Consider the following 20,976-nt stretch of genomic DNA (forward strand, 5'->3'; position numbering starts at 1 on the left):
CAGGGTTAAGTGGGCTGCTGACTCAGGGGCCTCTCGCTATGGAGCCCTCAAGCGGCTGGTCCGTCCTGCAGGCTGTCAAAGTTAACCAGCATCTGGCACCAGCACCAGCAGGTGTCAGGTGGAGAAGGGATTTGTGAGTAAAAGCAGCTGACAGTGGAGGCTCTTGTGTAGCCTGTGTGTCGCTCTGATTCCTCCAAAGACTTCATGAATATTAATTCTGTTAACCCTCCCTGCGCCTATTATGTGGCAGCTGGAGGATCCCCCCCCCCCCCCCCCCCCGCCTCACTGAAAGTTTAAACACTGTGTCCAACGTCACTTTGCTACAATGTAGTGGAGTGGAATTGGGTGAAGCTGGGCATTAACGTCTTTGCCCATAAGCACCATGCTGGGGCAGGCGCTCACAAAAGGCAGCCATAGCTCTTACCTTGGAACCTCAGGAGCCGTTACGGGGAGCCCGGTGTTCAATTTCTGGCCCACCCCCACCCCCACCCCCACCCCCGCTTTTCTAGATAGAGTTTCTCTGTGTAATATAACCCTGGTTGTCTGGACTCTCTTTGTAGACCAGGCTGGCCTTGAACTAGGAGAGATCCACCTTCTTCTGCCTCCTGAGTGCTAGGATCAAAGGCCTGCAACCACCACACCCAGCTAGGTTGCTGACTCCTTAATATAGGCAGTCAAATGTCATCCGGTGGCAGAGTGCTTTGCCTTGAATGTGTGAGCGCCCTGGTTTTGGTCCCCAGTACTGCAGGAAGGAAAAATATTATTGTTATGGTAACATAGATAAATGGTACAAGTTTTCATGTGAATGGAAGGTTAATTTGGAAATAAAAAAGTAGTAACAGGAAGTTAAAAAGCGCCATCGCCCCCAAAAGGCATTAATTGGAGTCAAGCCTTTAGTGACAGCACATAGACTGATATACATTGTGTTCTGAGATTGACCTCATAGAGTGCGTCACTCTTGGTTTGTGGTGGCGATAGTCAGGGTTTTGAGATGGTATTCTCCTTGAACTCAAGTAATCCTCCTGCCCCAGCCTTCTGAATAATTGGAACTGCAGCGCCAACACACCCAATCCACCCCTGACCTGAGTCTGGTGTTATCTATTCTGTGCTGTAGCATTTGCCAAACTCCTCAGTATAATACTTTTGAAGACAGGACCAGAAAATTTCCCGAGACCCATGTTTTTTGTTTTGTTTTGTTTCTCTGCTTAATTTTGTTGTGGTTAAACCCAGTGTGAGTTTCTCCATCCTTGGGGAATCGTAGCCATAGTGACCAGGAACGAGCACTTAGAAGTCATTGGTGAACTCACCAAAGAGAAGCTCCACAGAGACAGAGCTGGCCTTGCACATGGTCTACGTGGCGCCTGTGGCCCCAGCTGTGCTGGGGGAGGACTGGTTTGAGTGTCATCCCACCTAGATAATGTTTGGGAACAAGGCAGAGGAGCCAGTCTTGAGGGATAGCTGTGGGACAAAATGACGTCATAGAATTGTAAAAGAGTCCGTGTGCTTTGAGGACCCGTTTCAGGTTTTAGAAGAATTACATAGAAGCACGGTCATCATCACTGTAAGCTAACACCCTGTGGATGCATTCATACGAATTCACCCAACTCTGGTACTTCACTGTGAGCTTTATGAACTAAGCACCCGAACACAGAGAGGTGAACTAGCGAGTGGTTCTACTTAGCAATTGAAAATGAACGAGTCTGAGGAGAGCAGACGCTGCTTTTGAAGTGTTCGTTGAGCATCACCATGTAATGCAGTTAAAGGCTATCTTGCTGTTCGGTCTCAGATATTTGCTTCCATTTAGGCTTGCTTAGTTTTCTTTCTTTTTTGACACTGGAGATTGAGCATGGTACCTCACCAAATGCTAGACAAGTGCTCTGCCCACTGATCTCTGGCCGCCGCCATCCCAACCTCCTTTTAACTTTGAGTCGCCCACCTCTGTCTTGAACTCACTTTTGGCACAGGTAAGCCTTGAACTTACAAAATTGGGGTATCAGCTTTCCACCCAGTGCTTCGGGCAGAGTCGGTGATGGGCTGTTTCTCTCTGCCTTTCCATCCCAGTCATTCATGACCTGATAATTTAGAAGGTTTGAGGGGAGGCGGTCACTGGCAAGTCACCCATGATAGAAAACAGAGAGTAGCCAATGGGTAGGAAGAAAGCCATCCATTCTCCAAACCCGTCACTCACACTGCGCTAGGCAGCATGTCAAGATTTCCTCTAAGTTGATCTCCCTGGCCTTCCTTTCTGTCCAGTCCTGTGTCTGTGTCAGCCTCAGCCCCTGTGGCTGTTTCTTCAGCTCCAGCAGATTGCTAACAGCTGGCCCAGTCACTGTAGGTAGGAGCTAAGCCCTTTCTCTGCCCAACACGTCACCGTTCCCACCCATACCCACCACACCCTCCCATAGTCTTCCCAGGCTCAGCTGAGTCCTCCTGACGGTTCCTCGAGATGAAACACGTTATGAGGAGCCAAGCAGCTGCTTGTCATGACTGCTTCAGAACAGTCTCCCTTCTCCTACATCTATGTCTTCTGGTTGGAACTGTTGGCAGAGCGAGTGCTGTCTTCCTGTGTGCACTTGGCAGAGCGGGCTCCACTCACGTGTTATTCACTGTTCGGAGAACAATCATTACAGGGTTATGTTAATAATACGAAAGTCAGTCCAGTTGAGGGGACTGTGTTCTGTATGAAGAGCCCACTGTGGATAGAATTTTAGTTTACTGTACCTTTCTAGAGATACGGTTTGGAACCTGTGTGGAATTTTCCAGAAATCTGACCTGGTATCAATTTCCTCCCCGTTCCTATCTGCCCTCACTGTTCTGAAGTCAGAGTTGCAGCCTCAGTTTACCCTGAAGGTTCAAGGTGAAAAGGAAAGTAATGTAAGGAGGTCTGAAGTTCCTCAGAGGTTCTCAAAAGGAGAAACTGTAGGGCTCGTCCTCTGTGTGATCACCTTCACCGTTGGTGTGTTTTCAGGGTCCTGGCTGGGCGGACAGGAGGGCCTGGGGAGTGAGGCTTTGAGTGTCTCTGTGTGATTCTAAAGCACATCACTTCCCTGTGATCTTTCATCCCCACTGTCTGTGACTGTAAGGTACTTTACCACTCGTATTTAGAGATGCGAGAGGGAACACACACGAATATAAAAGATGAAGCTCAAGAAGGGAGCATCTTGGTCAGCAAGGTGGCTCAATGGATAAAGGCATTTGCTGCCAATCCTGATGACCTGACTTCAATCCCTAGGACCTACATAGTGGAAAGAGAGAACCAGTTCCCACACTCCAACCTCCTGCCCCACTCTCAAATAAATGAACCACATCCACACACGGATAGACTCACATACACACGTGAACATGAACATACACACACACACACACACACACTGGTTCACACACAGATTTACACACACACACACACACATGAACATGAACATACACACACACATGCACACACACTGTCTCACATACACACACAGATTTACACACACATGAACATGAACGTACACACACATATGCACACACACTGGCTCACATACACAGATTTACACACACACACACAGCTCATACACAGATTTACACACACACATGAACGTACACACACACATACACACACACACTGGCTCACATACACACACAGATTTACACATAAACATGTGAACATGATCATACACACACACACTCACACTGGTTGACATACACACACAGATTTACACATACACATGTGAACATGATCATACACACACACACACACACACTGGCTCACATACACACACAGATTTACACATACACATGTGAACATGATCATACACACACACACACTGGCTCACATACACAGATTTACACACACACTGGCTCACATACACACACAGATTTACACATACACATGTGAACATGATCATACACACACACACACACACTGGTTGACATACACACACAGATTTACACATACACATGTGAACATGATCATACACACACACACACACACTGGCTAGAATTCACCCAAGTCCCTGTGGTTGTATGTAAGTGGCTGAGGACCATAGTGAGGCAGGAAGGGATATTATCAGAGATGGGAAGTAGGGCTGTCTGACTGTCCTTGTTAATCAAGTCTGCTGTCTACTTCTGGTTGATGAAGCTTGTTTTGTCTTTGTTTTTTTAAGGATGAATCACGCTTTTAACCCAGTACTAGTTGAGGGACCCATATGGTGAGAAGTTACCAGCTAGCCTGTATCTCAGGGACTCATAACTTTAACCCTGAAGAAAGGCAACCATCACTTACCCCCATGAGTGGTTCTGAGAGTATGATCCTGTGTCTTTTAACACCATAGAAAGTACTTACACAAGCTCAGATAATAGTGTTGCTGGTGATAGAACCTTGTGGGACCAGTAAGTGTCTTCTGTTGGCTTGTCACTCACCCGAGTGTGTGTGTGGTGTGTGACTGTATTTAGAGTTGGCTGTGTATGCCCCATGTTTGCCTCATTCACCCACATTTCCTCCTTTTTGTTGAAAGATGAGTCAGGCACATTACCCCTTTTAAGGTATTTGTTAGTGCACACAGGCATTGATCAGCCGAGCTGCTCTGTGTGGAAAGTGGATTGGGGCGCTCCATCAAAGTGGCGTGAAGGGAAACCTTCAGCGTGAATGTGTAAGCAGAGATAGTCGAAGTTTGAGCGGTTGCCTCTTCCTTCTGTCCTGACAGAAAGCCCCTGCTAACGCAGCCAGTTCTCAGCCATCCTTTTGCAGTGGGCTCAGCTCGCTTCGCTTTTCTTACACAGAAACTTTGGGCAACAGCGGCATCTCAGCCTCCTTTGAAATCACTTTTGTAGCTTGTTTACAGTTTATCTGATGGTTGTAATGCCACAAACTTTCCCACCTCCAACAGTGGCGTATGTGTTGTATTTTATTATGGTATCAACCATTGTTACTCATCAAGGGTTAAGAGCACATATTGTCCCTGTAGTTTTGTCCCTAGAACCTGAACCCACATCAGACCGCTCAAAACTGCGGTAAACTCAATCCCAGATGTCTGATACTCTCTTCTAGGCCCTGTGCACACAGACACACACACACACACACACCATAATTTAAAAATAAAATAAGCCAGTGTAGTAGCACATGCCTTTAATCCCAGCACTTGGGAGGCAGAGGCAGGTCTTGAAGCCTGTGAGTTCAATGCCAACCTGGTCTACATAGTAAAAAGATAAAATAAAATTTTTAAAAAAGGAGGAGGAGGAGAAGAGAGAAAATGAATGACCTCATTACTAGACAGCTGGTTGGGTCCTTACACTCTCTCTACCTGGACAGGAATCATGGGTAATGGGTAGATGAGTTCTTCTGCTCTTGGCAGTCCAAGCCTTGAGTGGCCAAGGCCTAGAGTCTGGACTGAAAGACCCAGAAGGTTATACCATCAGGCAAAGAATGTTTTCTTGTTTTAAATGCTTCAGTTGGAGGCTTTTGTCACCAGTGGCATCCAAACGTGACAGATGCTGCGGCCCTTGGCTTCCAGCAGCAGCGGTTGGTGGCTGCAGCCCGCAGCACTGGATGGTACCTCGTGGTCATCAATTCTTGGGCAGACCTCAGGTTCCGGGATCCTCAGGCGTACTGGATGAGTATTCTAGACAAGCAGTGTTAGCATGGCTCATTTCTTCCTTGTTGGTATCCTCAGCCACTGACAGAAGTTATGGTGTTATAACTCTCAGGCTTCCTGCGCCTGGGACCTTTGGTGTTTAGGGTACATCTCCCTAGAACTGGGGCCCTTTCTTCTGCCATCTTTCATTGTGTGCCCACCCTCACCTCGTGCCTGATTCTACCCTGGCCATTCTCTTAACTCTTTAGTTCAGGGATCTACACAAGATGATTTATCTCCCAACTGACTGGAAAAGTGAGTCGATCTGCTTATAGAGCCAGAAAGTGGGTGTCAACCGTTTTTTGCAGCGATCACAGCAGGCCTCCACTCGAAGGATTTTGTTTGCACCCTGATCACAGCATAATTTGCAGTGCAAAATAAAAGGCCATGTTTGTTCTACCACAGTCCTTATTATGGGCACCAGGGACATTGTCCCCTTTTGGCCTCGTTGAAAGTAGTTATCGGACTAGTGGGCATGGATGTCCAACCCACAGGCTGAATGAGGCCCAGGATAGCTACAAAAGCAGCCTGATAAAAAGTTGCAAACTTACTCGAAGATTCGTTATGAGATTCTTTTTGTCCTGGATCGCATGGTTCTCCGGCATGAACATTGGAGATAAGCACATGACCCAAAGAAGCTGAAGGCTGGATACCTTTTAAAGATTTTATTAGGGGCTGGGGGTTTAGCTCAGTGGTAGAGCGCTTGCCTGGGAAGTGCAAGGCCCTGGGTTCGGTCCCCAGCTCCGAAAAATAGAAAAAAAAATAAAGATTTTATTTATTTGTTTATTATATATAAGTATATTGTAGCTGTTTTCAGACAGACACACCAGAAGAGGGCATCCGATCTCATTACAGATGGTTGTGAGCCACCATGTGGTTGCTGGGAATTGAACTTAGGACCTCTGGAAGAGCAGTCAGTGCTCTTAACCTCTGAGCCATCTCTCCGGCCCCTGAGCGGCCATATTGACCTCGAGGTGGACGGTGATGCCCTTGTTGGTCGTCAGAGTAGCTTCAGCACCAGGGAAAACCCTAACAGGTTCCAGTTCAAGGTGGGGAGGGGTGAACTCTATGGAGTCCAACATCTTAGCTTACCAACGGGAAGAACAAACAGTAAATGGGGGCCACTTACAAGGTCAAATAGGCATGCTTATAATTTCAGCACTGGGCATGTGGAGATGGGAGAATTGATCCTGTAGCACACAGTGAGACCCTGCCACAAAACAAACAAGGAACGGGCAGCAGGGCCCGGAGTGCTGGCTCAGCAGTTAAGAGTACATGCTGTGCTTTTACAGGTAAGGGTTCAGTCCCCAGCACCCACGTGGTTGCTTACAGCCACCAGTAGTAACTGCAGCTCCAGGGTGCTGGCCTCCCTCACTGGCCTCTGCTGGCCTGCACTGCCCCGTGCTCACACCGTGATGCTCATGTGTGCGCTCAGCTCCACACAGACACACAAAATAAAATAACCCAGAAAGATAAAAGCTACTCTTTTTTTAAAGACAATGGGGAACGTTGTGTGTGCGACAAAGCAAACGGCCGATGCCCGTCGAGTGGTGTCACGGGACTTAACAAGTGTGGAGGGGTGTCACGGGACTTAATAGTGTGGTAGCAATTTTTCCCTGTCCAGGCCGGATTGGGGTCCTCCGGTTTGCCTCACAACCTCTGGGGATGTAGGCATCTTGGCTACTCACCGCCCAATTCACACTTTCCAAAAAGCTGCCCAGGTAATAGTGCGCAGGATATATGATGTACGGAGAAGATGGTTTTCTTCTCTAAAGAGTCTGCTTTCTAGACCAGATACTGAGTCGGAGTGGGTGGCCACCCATGAGTTTGTGGCTCCCTTTGCCCTGTGTCTATTCCTTGCTAGCCTGTGGGTTGGTAGAGGGAGCCATGCGACAGTGATGTCACTGGAGGCTCCGTGAGGTTCCATTTCATCTGTCTCACCTCATTGGGTTGAATGGTTCACTGTAGTTAAACAGGACGTTGTGCGGTCGGTCCTCTGTGTCGATTCTAGGTCCTCAGACTCAACGGCCTGTACTGACCGTGTAGACGCTTGTGACTGTTCCCCCAGCAATTCAGTACAACACCTATTTACCTAGCACTTGTTATGTTAGGTGGTCTAGAGAGGGTTTAGGTGGACAGGAGGTGTGTGCGGGTCATATGCAAGCACTGTACCATTTTATGTAAGGTAGTTGAGCATCCACGGATTTGGGGATCTATCCTCACGGATGCCAAGGGATGGCAGTATTAACTGGACACATGTGATGGCCCTAATATAACCCACGTGACTTTCCCTTGTCAAATAAAGCAGTGGTTTAAAGGACATTGAAGTAAAGCAGGCAAAAACGAGGTTTCATCAGCAGCACAGTGCGTAAAGCTCTCAATTTCACTGTCCCTGCGCAGACCAGATGCATCCAGCGTTCTCTGCAGAAAACTCAAGCTTTGGGTAGAGAATGAAAACTCCTGGTGTTAAAAACACCCATGCATTTTTAGCGTGACATCCTCACAGCCTGTCTTGTCTGGAGGGGGGGACTAGCTCATAGATTCAGACTGGCCCGATAACAACTAGAAATACCAGTTAGACCAGACAAAGAGCTATAACGCCAAAGTGGAATCCTCACTGTGTCCAAGGTAGGCATAGGCACACCGACTGACGGCCTTCTGGCTAGTTCATGGGCTGCCAGGGAAATGATGCCTCAGTTTCAACACGAGGGGAGTGTCTTCGCTTTTCTTTGCTTGCGTTCAGAAGTGTAGAACCGTCCACCCGTCTGAGTCCATGACTTTCTCTGCTTCTGAGCTATGAATATTTCAAGTGGCCCTTGAAGTTCTATGGGGATCGTAGGGCCTCGTGCTGGAGAAGATTCAATGAATTTAAATTAAATTAATTAACCTCTATCCCTTTTCTGAGACAGTCTTGCTGTGTAGTCCGGGCTGCTCTGGAATTTATGGAGACGAGCTAGGCTGGTCTCAAGCTCGTGCCCGTCGGTCCTCCTGCCTCTTGCTTGTCTCTCTGTACCTGGGCACAGGGAGGATGTACACACCACACCTCAGCTTAGTCTTCTGATCCCCGTGATCCTGACTGCCATGAAGGCATAGGGAGGGCGCCCCATTTCTCGACAGTTATTCACATTTTTGAATTGATATTATAAGAGCGTGATCAGGAACAACACACCAGGAAAGCCAAGAACTATCCTAGGATCCCATAGCCTAGAAGTCAAACTCCAGGTCTGGAAATCCCCATGGAAGGGAAATATTTACAAGGCGTGTCGAGCTCATGCTTTCTTGCTTTGTAACCTTCACCTTTTGATGTTTCCTTCGAGTATAAAACTTCAATCATTTCTGAATTGTTAACTTGCAAAAATGAACATTGCAGGGCTGCTACTGAGGCTCAGTGATTTTTTTTTTCAGCACTGAAAAATAAATTTACATTATAAAAAGTCTTATGTGCGTGGTCGATGTTGGGAGGAGGGCAGAACTTGTTTTAAAAGTTCAGTGTTGAAATAGGTAAAACTTACTATCTAGAATCATGTTTTTAAAATCTGTATCTTCATGTGTATTAGATTATATTTGCCTAACAATGAAAATATAATAATGAAAATATATATATGTATATATATATATATTTCAACACTAGCTTACGAAAGGTTATAATGTTGGGGTGTAACTTAGTTGGATGGACAAGACTGGATGTATACAGGGTAGTTTGTCTCAGTGGTAGGGTGCTTGCCTATCATTCGTGAAGCCCCAAGTTTGGTTCCCAGCATCACAAAAGTCAGCTTCGGTGATACCTACCTATAATTGTAGCAATCAGGTGGTAGAGACGAGGCTCAGACGCTCAAGGTCATCGTTTGCTGTTCCTAGTTCAAGGCCGGCCTGAATTATGTGAAACCCTATCCCAAAGAAAAAAGGTGGGAGCCAGGAAGAAAATTTACATGTAAAGCTAGTTTAAAAGAATCCAGCTATGCGCAGTACGGTTATAGGATTTCCGTATCTCCTTCACTACCACCATTTCTTAAAGCCATTTAAAACATCCCCTCAATCCATGCCCACAGTGAAAGGTTTATCACCGCAGGCCCCTAGTTATATGTGGCTTTCCAGATCCCATTACGAAGTTGCTGAATTTGTTTTTTGTTTTTTTCTTTTCTTTTTCTCTTTCATTGTTTCCCTCTGATGTGGCCATTGTGTTGACAACCTTCTGTGTCTCCGCTATTGAATTTTTTTCTTTTCGTCGTGAAGAAAGCCTCCCAAGGTAAGTGCTGGCGTGGAACTGGGCATCAGCACGGACTTAGTACGCAGTTACGATCCCAACTCATCGCAGGAACCTGTGGGTAATACCTGGCCACCGCGGAACTAAGACTAGCATTCTAATTTAAAATTTAAGCCTGAGCCAGCATGTTGGCCCTGATGTAGGCAGCGTGTTTCTTTTTTTTTTTTTTTTTTTAATTTTATTTATTTAGTGTATGAGTGCTCTGCTGCATATACATCCCCCCTGCCCAGACAGGACGCCAGATCCCATTACAGATGGTTGTGAGCCACCATGTGGGTGCTGGATTTGAACTCAGGACCTCTGGAAGAGCAGTCAGTGCTCTTAACCACTGAGCCATCTCTCCAGCCCTGGCAGCGTGTTTCTTACCCTATGTTGGCAATGTTCTCACCCATTCTTACATTCTCAGAAGATCCTTGAATCTGTGCCGGGGAGTGCTTCTGTCCTGCTGATCTCTAAAGGAGTTTAGCAAGAAGAAGAAGCAGGTGCTGGCTCATATGCTAAGAGAGATTGGCATAACTGTGCTCAACTCAAGGCACGCTAGAGTCATTTGGGAAGAGGGATCTCAACTGAGAAAATGCCCCCATCAGACTGGCAAGTCTGTAGGACATTTTTCTTAATTCAGAATTGATATGAGAAGGCCCAGCCTATTGTAGGTGGTGCCACCCTTGAGTTGGTGGTCCTGGGTTCTATAAGAAAGCAGGCTGAGCAAGCCAGGGGAGCAAGCCAGGAAGCAGCATCCCTCCATGGCCTCTGTATCAGCTCCTGCTTCTCATGTCCTTCCTTCCCACGTTGCTTTTGGTCATGATGTTTTACAACAGCAGTAACTAAGACAGTGGACTTTCTAGAAAGCAGAAGACTAAAAGCAGGTCCTCAGGAATAAAATTTGGTTAACTAGTTACAAACTATCTTCTGTCTTTCCAAGAGGAGTTAATATCTTTGGAAAGGTTTTCCAGACATTCTGATCGAACACCAACTGATTCTGTAAGCTGAATCAGAGCTCTTAGCTAATTACAGTGACTGCTAGTCAGAGCTGTCCCCCACTGCCTTGGCCAACTTATGATGACCTTTTTACTGGTGGAAACCCCAGAGGTTCAAGTATAAATGGCACAGCCATGAGAAGGTATTTGAGTGAGCAGCCCTGAATAAATGAAAGTGAATTTATCATCAGGGAGCCTTTTGCTGAGTATTAGAGAGATGTTTAGTACCACAAGTCACTAGCAAAGTGACCAACCCTAGGTAATGACACTGATTACAACCATGCTTTCTAAGATAGAATTAGGGCAAACTTCTCCACATGGTCGGAGTCTAGGACACATGAGAACATGGGAGAAAAGACAAGCTTATTTCCCCTGGGGCTATGAAGAAAACTAACATAGCTCTTGGATTATGGAAAACTGATAAAATGTTATTTCATGCCTTATAGTTATTGAAGGCACCATTCATATTATCTTTGGCACTAAGAGTTTGAACTCCAGCAAGGAAGGCATGCACTGAATAAACAGTAGGAGGTGTCTCAAGAGAAAGGAAGTAGCTAATGTTTCTGAAGTGAGCTGAGCTGGTCGTCATTCATGGTCAGATGTGGAGGGTCCTGACAGTTGTCCCTGAGTAATTGCTGAGGTGATCATGATTCATAAAATCTACGGTCTTGAAGGTTTTCTGCTCTAGGAGGATACATGCTCCTTTAGCTATCTGTATCTTTTTTTTTGCTCCCAGAGGTTTCAAAGCATACAGTCATCCTGGTAATAAGATAGCCTTGTTTCCCACCGAGAAAGCCATGCCACCTTTGGCTGCTCAGAGAAGGAAAAGCATTGAAGTTGACAAGGCACAAGGACATTATGAACAACCACTACTACTTTTTACATGAACATACTGGTGCACAGTGCTATGCTAAAAATCATTCCTAAGAATGGCCATGAAATTCTCAAAAGTAATGTTAAATCATCATGTTAAAAATATACCCACTTAGTAGCAGATAATCCACTGTATGGGGTACATTCGGGAAGCCTAAAGGTTGGCCTGAAACCAAGAAAGTGATAAAACAGAGTAAAATATATTAAAGACACAGAGACTTAGGGGATGACTGGCTGTGGGAAGAACAAAAGCGCCATTCATGCTTTGTAAGATGACGAGATCTGTGCGTCAGTGATCAGAGGCCTCAGGGCAGGTGGGGTGACTCACCTTAACAGATTACTAAGTAGGAACAACTTGTCCATGAAGCAGACTTAGTCTCGGTGTTGTGATAGCGGTGAGCTGAGCATGTGTGTAATATGAAATCAGTTGTGCTGGGACCATAAGTATGTGATGTTCATAGGATAGGAAGTCCCTGTTCTGACCTTGAAGTCAGAAGCGACATACTGGGGGATCAGGGTCACCTCCTCCATCAAGTTCAAGCCCAAGCTTGGGATGCAGACCTAAGTTCAAACCCCAGAACCCACTCATGTGGTCGAAAGAGAAACTGGACTCCCAAAACTCTGTCCTCTGACTTCTACAGGAACACCCTGTCATTCATGTAAGCACCCAGATGGATGGATGGATGGATGGATGGATGGATGGATGGATGGATAGATAGATAGATACATATACAAACATACATACATACATACATACATACATACATACATACATACATACATGTGATTACAGGTTTTTAAGCCTGTGCTTGAAGGAGCTGGAAATACAGCAGGGTTAGTGAAGGATAGATTACTAGACCAAGGCCCAGTGGACCCCGGAGGTTTTGTGTATAACGCTCAGGTACAAACAGCTTCCAATCAGAACAAGGCTGGGGGCAGCTTTGTGGACAGGCCAAGGTGTAGGGGCTCATTCACAACCTGTGAGAGCTGAAGTCCTTGCTAAATACCCAACACTGAGGTCAGGACAGTGGGTTGAGACCAGGCCTTGGGTGGCATGTAAAGGTAAAACAAAAGAGAATCAACTGTCGGGTGGATCCTGTCAGGTCCCAAGTCATCGTGTTAGTGTGGTGGCACTTTCCTGAAATCCCAACACTCAAGGGCTGGGGCAGGCCAACCTGGGCTATGTAGTGAGACTCGTGACCCAGTAGGACAAAACGTAACCTATAATGCCAGCACTCAGAAGACAGGAGCAGGAGGATCTCCATAAATTCAGAGCTACTTGGGTCTACATAGCCAGTCAGACCAGCCAGAGCTACCTGGTGAGACCCTGACCCTGTCTCAGAAACAAAAGAATCAACAAAAACCAGGAACCAAAACAAATGCACACACCTCCAATCCAGGCGACGTCAAGGACTGAAGTCGTCATAATAAAGCAGTTCCAGGATTCAGGTGCCTGGAAGCCACAGGAAGAAACAGACGTAATCCATGTCTTTAAGGATTCCACCACCACCTCTAAAAACAACATCTAACACTGAAGGTGTGTCTCAGTGTGCACAAGGTTCCATCCTTAGTGATACAAAACAAAGCAAAAACACAAAATGAAAGGTATATTCAGAGATAAAGAAGGTATACACAGGTAGGAATAGAGACCCACAAATGCTTCTGATATCTCATGGTTACGTCCAAACTATGAACGCACTTGTTATGTTTAAGGAGATTAAACAATAAAGTCAGAGTGCACAATGTCAGCAAGAAATGGATATTACATAACTCAGAAACCCACAACCCGGCAAAAATTCTCAGTCTGAAAAGCCCAGAGCCTAAATTGTAAGTTTAGTGCTAAGACTCTGTACCAGGTTGGATCAGGCTGGTGAACCTCGGCTAGTAGATAATATTTAAATGAGCTGCGAGAGAGACAGGGTTTGGAGACAACTGAAGACCCACCTTTTTTTTTTTTTTTTTTAAATAAACTCGGACCTTCTGTTCCTCAGAAAACCAATGTAAGCTGCAACTCTGGGATGCTTTCAGAAGGTAGCAGGAGGAGGCAGCCGTGGCTCTGTGGCTCTAGGACGACCTTTCAGAGGGGAAGCTTGGAGGCAAGATGTAAGAGTAGACGACAGAGTGCTCTATTAAAATGTTCTCCTCTGGTCCTGCCAAGACTGAACACCTAGTGAACGTGATTGTTGGGGGGAGGGTGGAAATGGGGGGAGGGTGGGGAGGGGAAGTCCATACAAAACGGGAGGGGGAGGGGTTGGGGGATGTTGGCCCAGAAACTGGGAAGGGAGATAACAATTGAAATGTAAATAAGAAATACTCAAGTTAATAAAGATTAAAAAAAATAAAGATTAAAAAAAATGTTCTCCTCTGCCAGTGACTGCGTTAAGCATAAAGAAAAGTGGTATGCTGGGACAAATATTTAGGAATAACTAATAAATGATTTGTATCCAAATTATACCAAGGTCCCTTAAATCGAAAGGAAGGAAGGAAGGAAAGAAAGAAAGAAAGGAAGGAAGGAAAAGAAAAGACAGACTCAGCTTAAAAATGGACAAAAATATCTGAATAGACATTTCTCCAAAGAGGATGCACAGGTGTCCAATGAACAAATAAATAATCTAGTAAAGGCACCCTCATGTTGGTAGATGCCACCACACACTATGGGATGCCTACCAAATCAAAGTCTCACCAAATCAAAACGAAGGCTGGGTAGCAGCAGGAACTCTGCCATCGATGGCAAAAACGAGGCAGACGGTGTAGGTGTTCTGGAGGGCAGTCCTCAGCTTCCGAAGAACCTAATTGTGTTCTGAGCACAGGAGCCCAGTGGTGGAGCTTCCGGGTAGTTACCCAAGCCAACTGAAAGTTTGTATCTACTGTGCACAAGTGTCTCCAGCAGTTGGATTCATGATTGCTAACTCCTAACGTCGTGATGCCTGCCAGCAGGGGAGTGGATAGGAAGTCCTGGTATCATCTCTTGATACAGTATCATTCAAGGATAGAGGAGAAACGAGCTACCCACCCCACAAAAGAAAGGCACGGGGAACTGTCAGTGCATGGCAATACGTAGAAAATGCCAACCTGAGGAGGTTAGGAGCAGTGCTCTAAGGTCCCATTATTAATCCATCATATTCTGAAGTAGGTGAAAGTTCATGGCAATAAAAAAATACAGTGGCTCCTCAGGGTGGCGCCCACAGCTGGACAAGCTTCTCAGTGAAGCAAGGAGTGACAGACAAGTGAGCTGGAGCAGGGCCTGCCCCCTTGCTGATGGCCAGAACCACAGACAGAGAATGAGCCCCAAACATAAATTGGTGTGTGGCTTATCTTTTGGATTTGTCTGTCTGGTAAGAGTTTATAAGTCAGATACTGCCCACTCACCTACCTTTTAATACTCTGGCATGATGTGCACTCCGTGGTGTTTGTGGGAACAAGGTGTGTTTCCCTCAAGAACGACAGCACCTTAGACAGTCATGGAGATACTGGTCTATGCACCTGTAGATAAAGAAGAAAGCCTTTGTTTTATAAGCACCAAGGTACGAGAGGTGTGTCCATCTGTCTTCGTGCAAAGGTAGTATTGTGATTACTTCTTGATTGAGCCATATTTGATAAACTGGATTTTGGCACAAACTGGTATTCAAGGAAAGGAAACGTTGTTTTATCTGCTGTGTTTTATTGAGCAAGTTAATAAGGAAGGAGGCATTTGGGAAGAAGTAAAAATCTGCTAACCATGTTGTTTAGGTCCTATCTGTTTTTAGTCCGTTTGCTCATTGTAAGTTTATGAGCAAACAGCCCCTTATAGCATACTGTAAACTTTATCTTAATATTTCAATCTTGTGAAGTAAATTTATTTTCAGTTTTTAGAAACATCGAGAGAAGGCTCAAGTGCTGGGCTTCATATGTGCCAGGCAATCGCTTTAGCAGTGAGCTGTGCTCCTGCCCAAGTAGTCAGCACTTCCCAAAGCCCACATTGGTTAAAGGAGCTCATTGATGACCCAGGTTCAGTGGTGCGTGTGTGTGTAATACCAGAACTCAGGAGTTCATGGCAGGAGATCAAGAGTTTAAAGCTAGCCTGAGCTACATAGTAAGACCCTGTCTCCCAAAAGCAAAGGTATGTCGCTAAACACACCAAAAGCTGGCTTTATAAACATTTCTCAGGAAGGAAGGAGGGAATCTGTACAGCTCCGCCATCTGAGATTTGGTTTTGTTCCGTCCGGTCTTTGGTTCTGTGACAGCCTCCTGCTGCCTCATCTGCTGTGCTGAGAATAAAGTATTAAGCCAGGCTTTTGAGCACACATTGTGCGGCTCTTGTGGCTTGAGCCGTTTAGTAAGTATGAAATACACAGCGGATTGCTAAGGTTTCATACAAGGGTGAGAGGAAAGCATGTAGCACAAATATTTTGGCTATGCTAGGTTAATTAAAATATGTTACCAAAGCAAAATTGTCTTCCTTTTGCTTAAGAATATGTCACAAACACAGTGTAAATTACATACATGGCTCCCATTGCCACTGTGTGGGACCGAGCTGAAGAACTACATGGCTTGGATGGTGCATCTCAGCCACAGGCACCTGCTCTTAGCTTTCACTGGTCTCCTTCCTTCCTGTGTCTGGGTCTTGGGTTTCTGCTGCCTTGTCTCAATGGCAGCCTACCCTTCCCATCTACCTATGTCCCCCTGCAGTGGTCTGGGCCTCAGTCTCTGCTCCAGGGAACTCAGTGTGGCTATCAGACGTGCAAGGTGTTCTAAGTGACAGACAGTGGGTTAGTCTGCCTACAGTCTGCCAACACTTCAGTCTTCCCGACCTCACAGAGAGGAAAGCTCAGGGCTAACACGGACCCTCAGGATGACGTGTATATGTATGTAAAGTCTCCAGAGACAGAGGGTTGCGGTGAGAATTGTGAGGTACGTAGGGGCAGAAATAAGGGAGCGATTGATGTGTTAGGAAGTAGTGAGGGCTGGGAGGGTAACTCAGTGGGGAGCCTCTGTCTGGTGCACAAGAGTCCCTAGGTTCAGTCCCCAGTAGTGGGTGAGGGTCGGGGTCGGGGGATGGGGGATGAAGGTGTCGAGTTGCACACTCTCCAGTTAGTGTAGGGTACGTGAAAGGAAATGTCGAGTGTTAAAAACCGAGAGAAATGGCAGCTTATAGAGAACCTACGGTCAGATCTTAATCTGGGAGGTCGGAAAGATTATTTGGGATTTTCATGTACTCGGGTCATATAAGCAGTAGCGTGCATACAAGATACTCCAGTGATGAGAACACAGGGTAGGCAGCAGGGCTGGCCTGTCGCACTGGGATTGCCTTGTGCTGGCCTGCTCATGCCAGGTTGACAGGGCAGTGACACCCTAAAGTGCTCAGTGCTTTGAGACAACAACAGTCTGTCTCTCTAAAGTTAGCGGCAGTCCAGGTCGGCAGGCTGGCTGGGGCTTTAGCGTGGACTCCAGTCTGAAGGATCCACTGCCATCTGGGACTTTCTGGTGCTGTGGCTTACAATGCCACTACCTGCAGCCACACTTTGCTCAGATACACGTGACCAAAAGCAGTGATGTGGACAACCTGGTGTCAGTAGGATGAGAAATTATATCCCCTTCTGCAGGTCCGACAGGTCACAGGGCCATAGTGGGAACACATAACCCTCTCAAGCAGGGCAGGGAGTCATTTGGGGGAGCGCACAATTCTGTCACACTCTAACGCATTTTAATTTTTTTTTTCCCAAAAGACCTTCAGAAACAGAACACTGTGTATTTTTGTCTTGACTTTTGTTTAGACTATTCACCTCTCACCCGTTTTGTGCCTGGCTTCATTCAGAGTCAGTTATCCTTGCTGTGTTCTGTGCCCAAGGATGCCCAATGGATCGAGATGGTGGGATACCAAGTTGCACACTTCTCAGCCCCCAAAGGGAAAATCATTATCTCCCCTGACTCTCAACCATGATCCATCTTGCTATCCAGAACAGTGAAAGCTCTCTGGACCAGGGGAAGCATCTGGAGTCCTGCCTCAGGCATCCCCAGCAGGGTAGATCCAACCCTCCACCCTTTCCTGTATCTGCAACCTCTGGGCTACCTTAAGTCCTTAGAGTCCGAGGACCTGGTTTCTGGAAGCCAGCTAGCTTCGTCTTCTCTGGCAGTACACGTCGGGCTTTATCCCACAGGGTGTAGAAAGCACAGAAGGTGAGCCGTCTGGAAGCAGGTCTAAATACCTCCCACGGTGATTGATGTCAGGGTGAGTTTTAGTTGTCCTTTTGCGATTGGCAGTGGCAGCCATTTGTCAGGATGGCGGACAAGGCTGCAAACTGCAAGCTCAGACAATGGCTGCTTCCATTGGTGTTTGTTAGAGGAACAGCCCGTGTTTAGAAACACCCATGCTGCCTTTCTGAGTGCACTGTGAGAGAAGGTTCATCTCTATTTCTCAATTAATGAGAGAACCAAAATAGAACGCAGAGGACACGCGGCACCTCCACCCCACCCTCAGCAGTGAAGCAGATGCTGGGAGAGACTGATAAAGACATGAACATGAACTGAACAGAGTATGCGAAGGAGTCGGGATTGAGTTCTGCTTCGTTGATTTCCACACCGCTGGTTAGCACATACCCAGTGTTAAGCAGAAGCCCTGTGAGGTCCTGGGACGGGGTTCCTATTTTCAGATATCCTTTTTGATTGATGACAATATGAATGAGTTCCTGAGAGATGCCTTCCCTCTCCCCTCTTAGATCGCTGAGATCCCCTTCTCAGCTACTTGCTGGAAGTGTAGTTTTATCCTGTGGTCAATGCGATGAGGTTCCCTAAGCTCGGGGCAATGCCTTATCTCTGGTAGGTGTGTGGCAGATGCTATTAGCTGCATTGAATCCTCAGCCAGTCAGGGCTGACTGTGGAACCCAAGACATTGTTTGGCGTGTAGTTACAAGCGTGTGTGAAGGGAATCATTAATTACACTGTGAAAAGACAGCGTTGACTTGACAGACTTTTAAACAAGAAGGGAGGTCTGTCAGCAAAGCTGACTAGTAAGGCTGGCGGCTCTGGTATTTCTCTCCCTGGCCCGCAGCAGCTATGTTCAGGTGCAGGCTGAATTTTGTGTTGGTCCAGTGACTTCTACAAACAGTAGCAGTGAGGGCAAACCTGGGCTCAAACAGGCTCCTGTACAGTTGCAGTCCAGGATTTCTAAGTAAGCTTTAACTTAAAATAATTAATAATAATAATAATAATAATAATAATAATAATACCAGCATATATTTGTCATACATAGTAATGGGTAACTGTTTTGTAATAATTCTGATGATAGGAGAGAGGAAAGTGAGAAAATTATTGACAGTGCCCACGTGGGATGGGATATAGAGCGCTCCTGTCTTTTGGTGTGACAGTTTCATAACGCCGTGTGGTGGAATGGGGGCAGGCCAGAAACATCTTTCTTATAGTCACAAAGTTACAAAAGGAAGGAAGGAAGGAAGGAAGGAAGGGAGGGAGGGAGGGAGGGAGGGAGGGAGGGAGGCAGGCAGGCAGGCAGGCAGGCAGACAGACAGACAGACAAAGTAGGACCCCAGCTAGCCTGTTTCCCCGACATCTGGAGACATTGAGGTTTGCAGAGTGATCTTGGCCTCAGATTCCAGATAGTGCAGGATGGGCAGTGAATGGCAGCTGGGTCTCCAGATTTGAACACGGGGTTCATAGTTCAAAAGAGGCGATGAAGCCAGGGTAGAGGGAAGAGATTGTTCTCTCATCCAAAGCAGAGGGATTCCACATGGAGCCGACTCCTTAAGCATTGTAAATTTGGGAGCTAGGAAGTCACGTGGTTTGCACTAGTGTTTTCTGAACAGAGCAGCAATGCTTCTGCACATGAACTTTAACAAAAGGACTTTATATTTGTGCATGGATATTAACTCAGTGAATCCTGAGCCCTTCCCTCCCCTGGTGAGGATGGAAGAAACAAGTGGGCGCAGTTTCTAGACCAGGGAGGCTCCTAGTGAGATGAAGTCGTGAAGCAGGGAAGTCGGTGCCTGGTCCATAATCAACATTCTACACGGTGTGTCTGTGGAGAGACCAGCCCATGCATAGTGTCCTGTCACGCCCTTAGCATTCTGTCAGCAGCCATTTTGCTGGTTGGCACTGTGTACTGGCGGGATGGAGCTCCAGACTTAGAAAACCTGGAGGAGGGAAGATTCACTTCACAGAGAGGAAGGCAGGGAAGCAATACAGGAGGTGAACTGGGTAAAGAATGCATGGTGCACACTGGACTGGGAAGAGGAGGGCACTTCAATAAGAGCTTTATTTGGGCTTATCATTTGAGGGTGTGGAGTGAGGCAGGAGGGCCAGGCGGCTGGTCACATTGTGTCTGTCCACAGTCAGGAAGCAGAGAGGAAGTGGGGCCAGAATAAGATGGCTGCAAGTCCTACCCCCAGTGACACACTTCTCCAATGCGTCCCTACCTCCTAAAGCTTCCACAGCCTTCAGCTGAGGACCAAGTGTAGAGAGCTGTGAGGGGACATTTCTCATTCAAACCACAATGGGAAAGCTCACTCACTTTCCCTTTCCCCTTCCGGGTCATTGGTGGAGGTTGCAGAGCGGAGGTGGCCAGTCCTTACAGATGGATAAGGAAGGAAGAATTGGAGAATTTGTAAGCACAAAAATCGTGTCTGTGGGGAAATGCAAGTCTTGTCTTTCCTCCAGTGGAAGTGAAAAGGGTCTTCAGCAATGTCAGTATTGGTGAAGTATTCACCCGAGATGAACCGTGCTGTTTTAAGTGACCATTGTATGTGAGTACACAGATTCCCAAGATTCTTCAGTCAAGAGAGAATTCACTGTCTCAGTCAGGGGCTACTGTTTGCCGTGCTGAAACACCAGGACCAAAAGCAACTTGGAGAGGAAAGGCTTTATTTGACTTACACTTCCACATCATAGTCCATCACTGAAGGAAGTCGGGACGAGAACTCACACAGGGCAGGAACCTAGGAGGGGGAGCTGATGCAGAGGCCATGGAGGGGTGCTGCTTCCTGGCTGCTCCCCATGGCCTGCTTATCTTGCATTCTTTCAAAACCCAGGACCACCAGCTCAGGGCTGACACTACCCCAGGGGGCTGGGCCCTCCCCCATCAGTCACTAATTAGGAAAATGCCCCACAGGCTTGCCTCTAGCCTGATCTATGGAGTCATTTTCTCAACTGAGGCTCCCTCCTCTCTAGCTGGGTTAAGCTGACCTAAAACTAGACAGCACATCCACCAAGAAGCTGTTGTAGAGTAAAATATAAATTCTTTTTGTCTGATGAATCATAAAGT

The 20,976-nt window shown here is 46.6% G+C and overlaps 1 protein-coding gene and 1 long non-coding RNA gene across 18 annotated transcripts in view; one reads left to right on the forward strand and one right to left on the reverse strand.

Moving 5' to 3' along the window:
- Kif13a (kinesin family member 13A) overlaps positions 1-20,976 on the forward strand; it is a 182,378-nt gene that overhangs the window by 58,429 nt on the left and 102,973 nt on the right. For 10 of the 17 annotated variants that reach the window (XM_087590874.1, XM_087590876.1, XM_087590877.1 and 7 more), the window contains exon 3: positions 9,846-9,858. In XM_087590874.1, coding sequence (XP_087447000.1) covers positions 9,846-9,858 — 13 coding nt within the window. 17 annotated transcript variants of the gene reach the window in all.
- LOC134482696 (uncharacterized) lies at positions 6,376-13,292 on the reverse strand. Its single transcript, XR_015641515.1, has 3 exons — positions 13,116-13,292; positions 9,402-9,499; positions 6,376-8,460 (listed from the first exon to the last, which is right to left on the reverse strand). It is a non-coding gene; the product is annotated as an uncharacterized LOC134482696 (long non-coding RNA).

This window comes from Rattus norvegicus, chromosome 17, assembly GCF_021556685.1.
Source record: "Rattus norvegicus strain SHRSP/BbbUtx chromosome 17, alternate assembly SHRSP_T2T, whole genome shotgun sequence".
NCBI classification, from domain to species: Eukaryota; Metazoa; Chordata; class Mammalia; order Rodentia; family Muridae; genus Rattus; species Rattus norvegicus.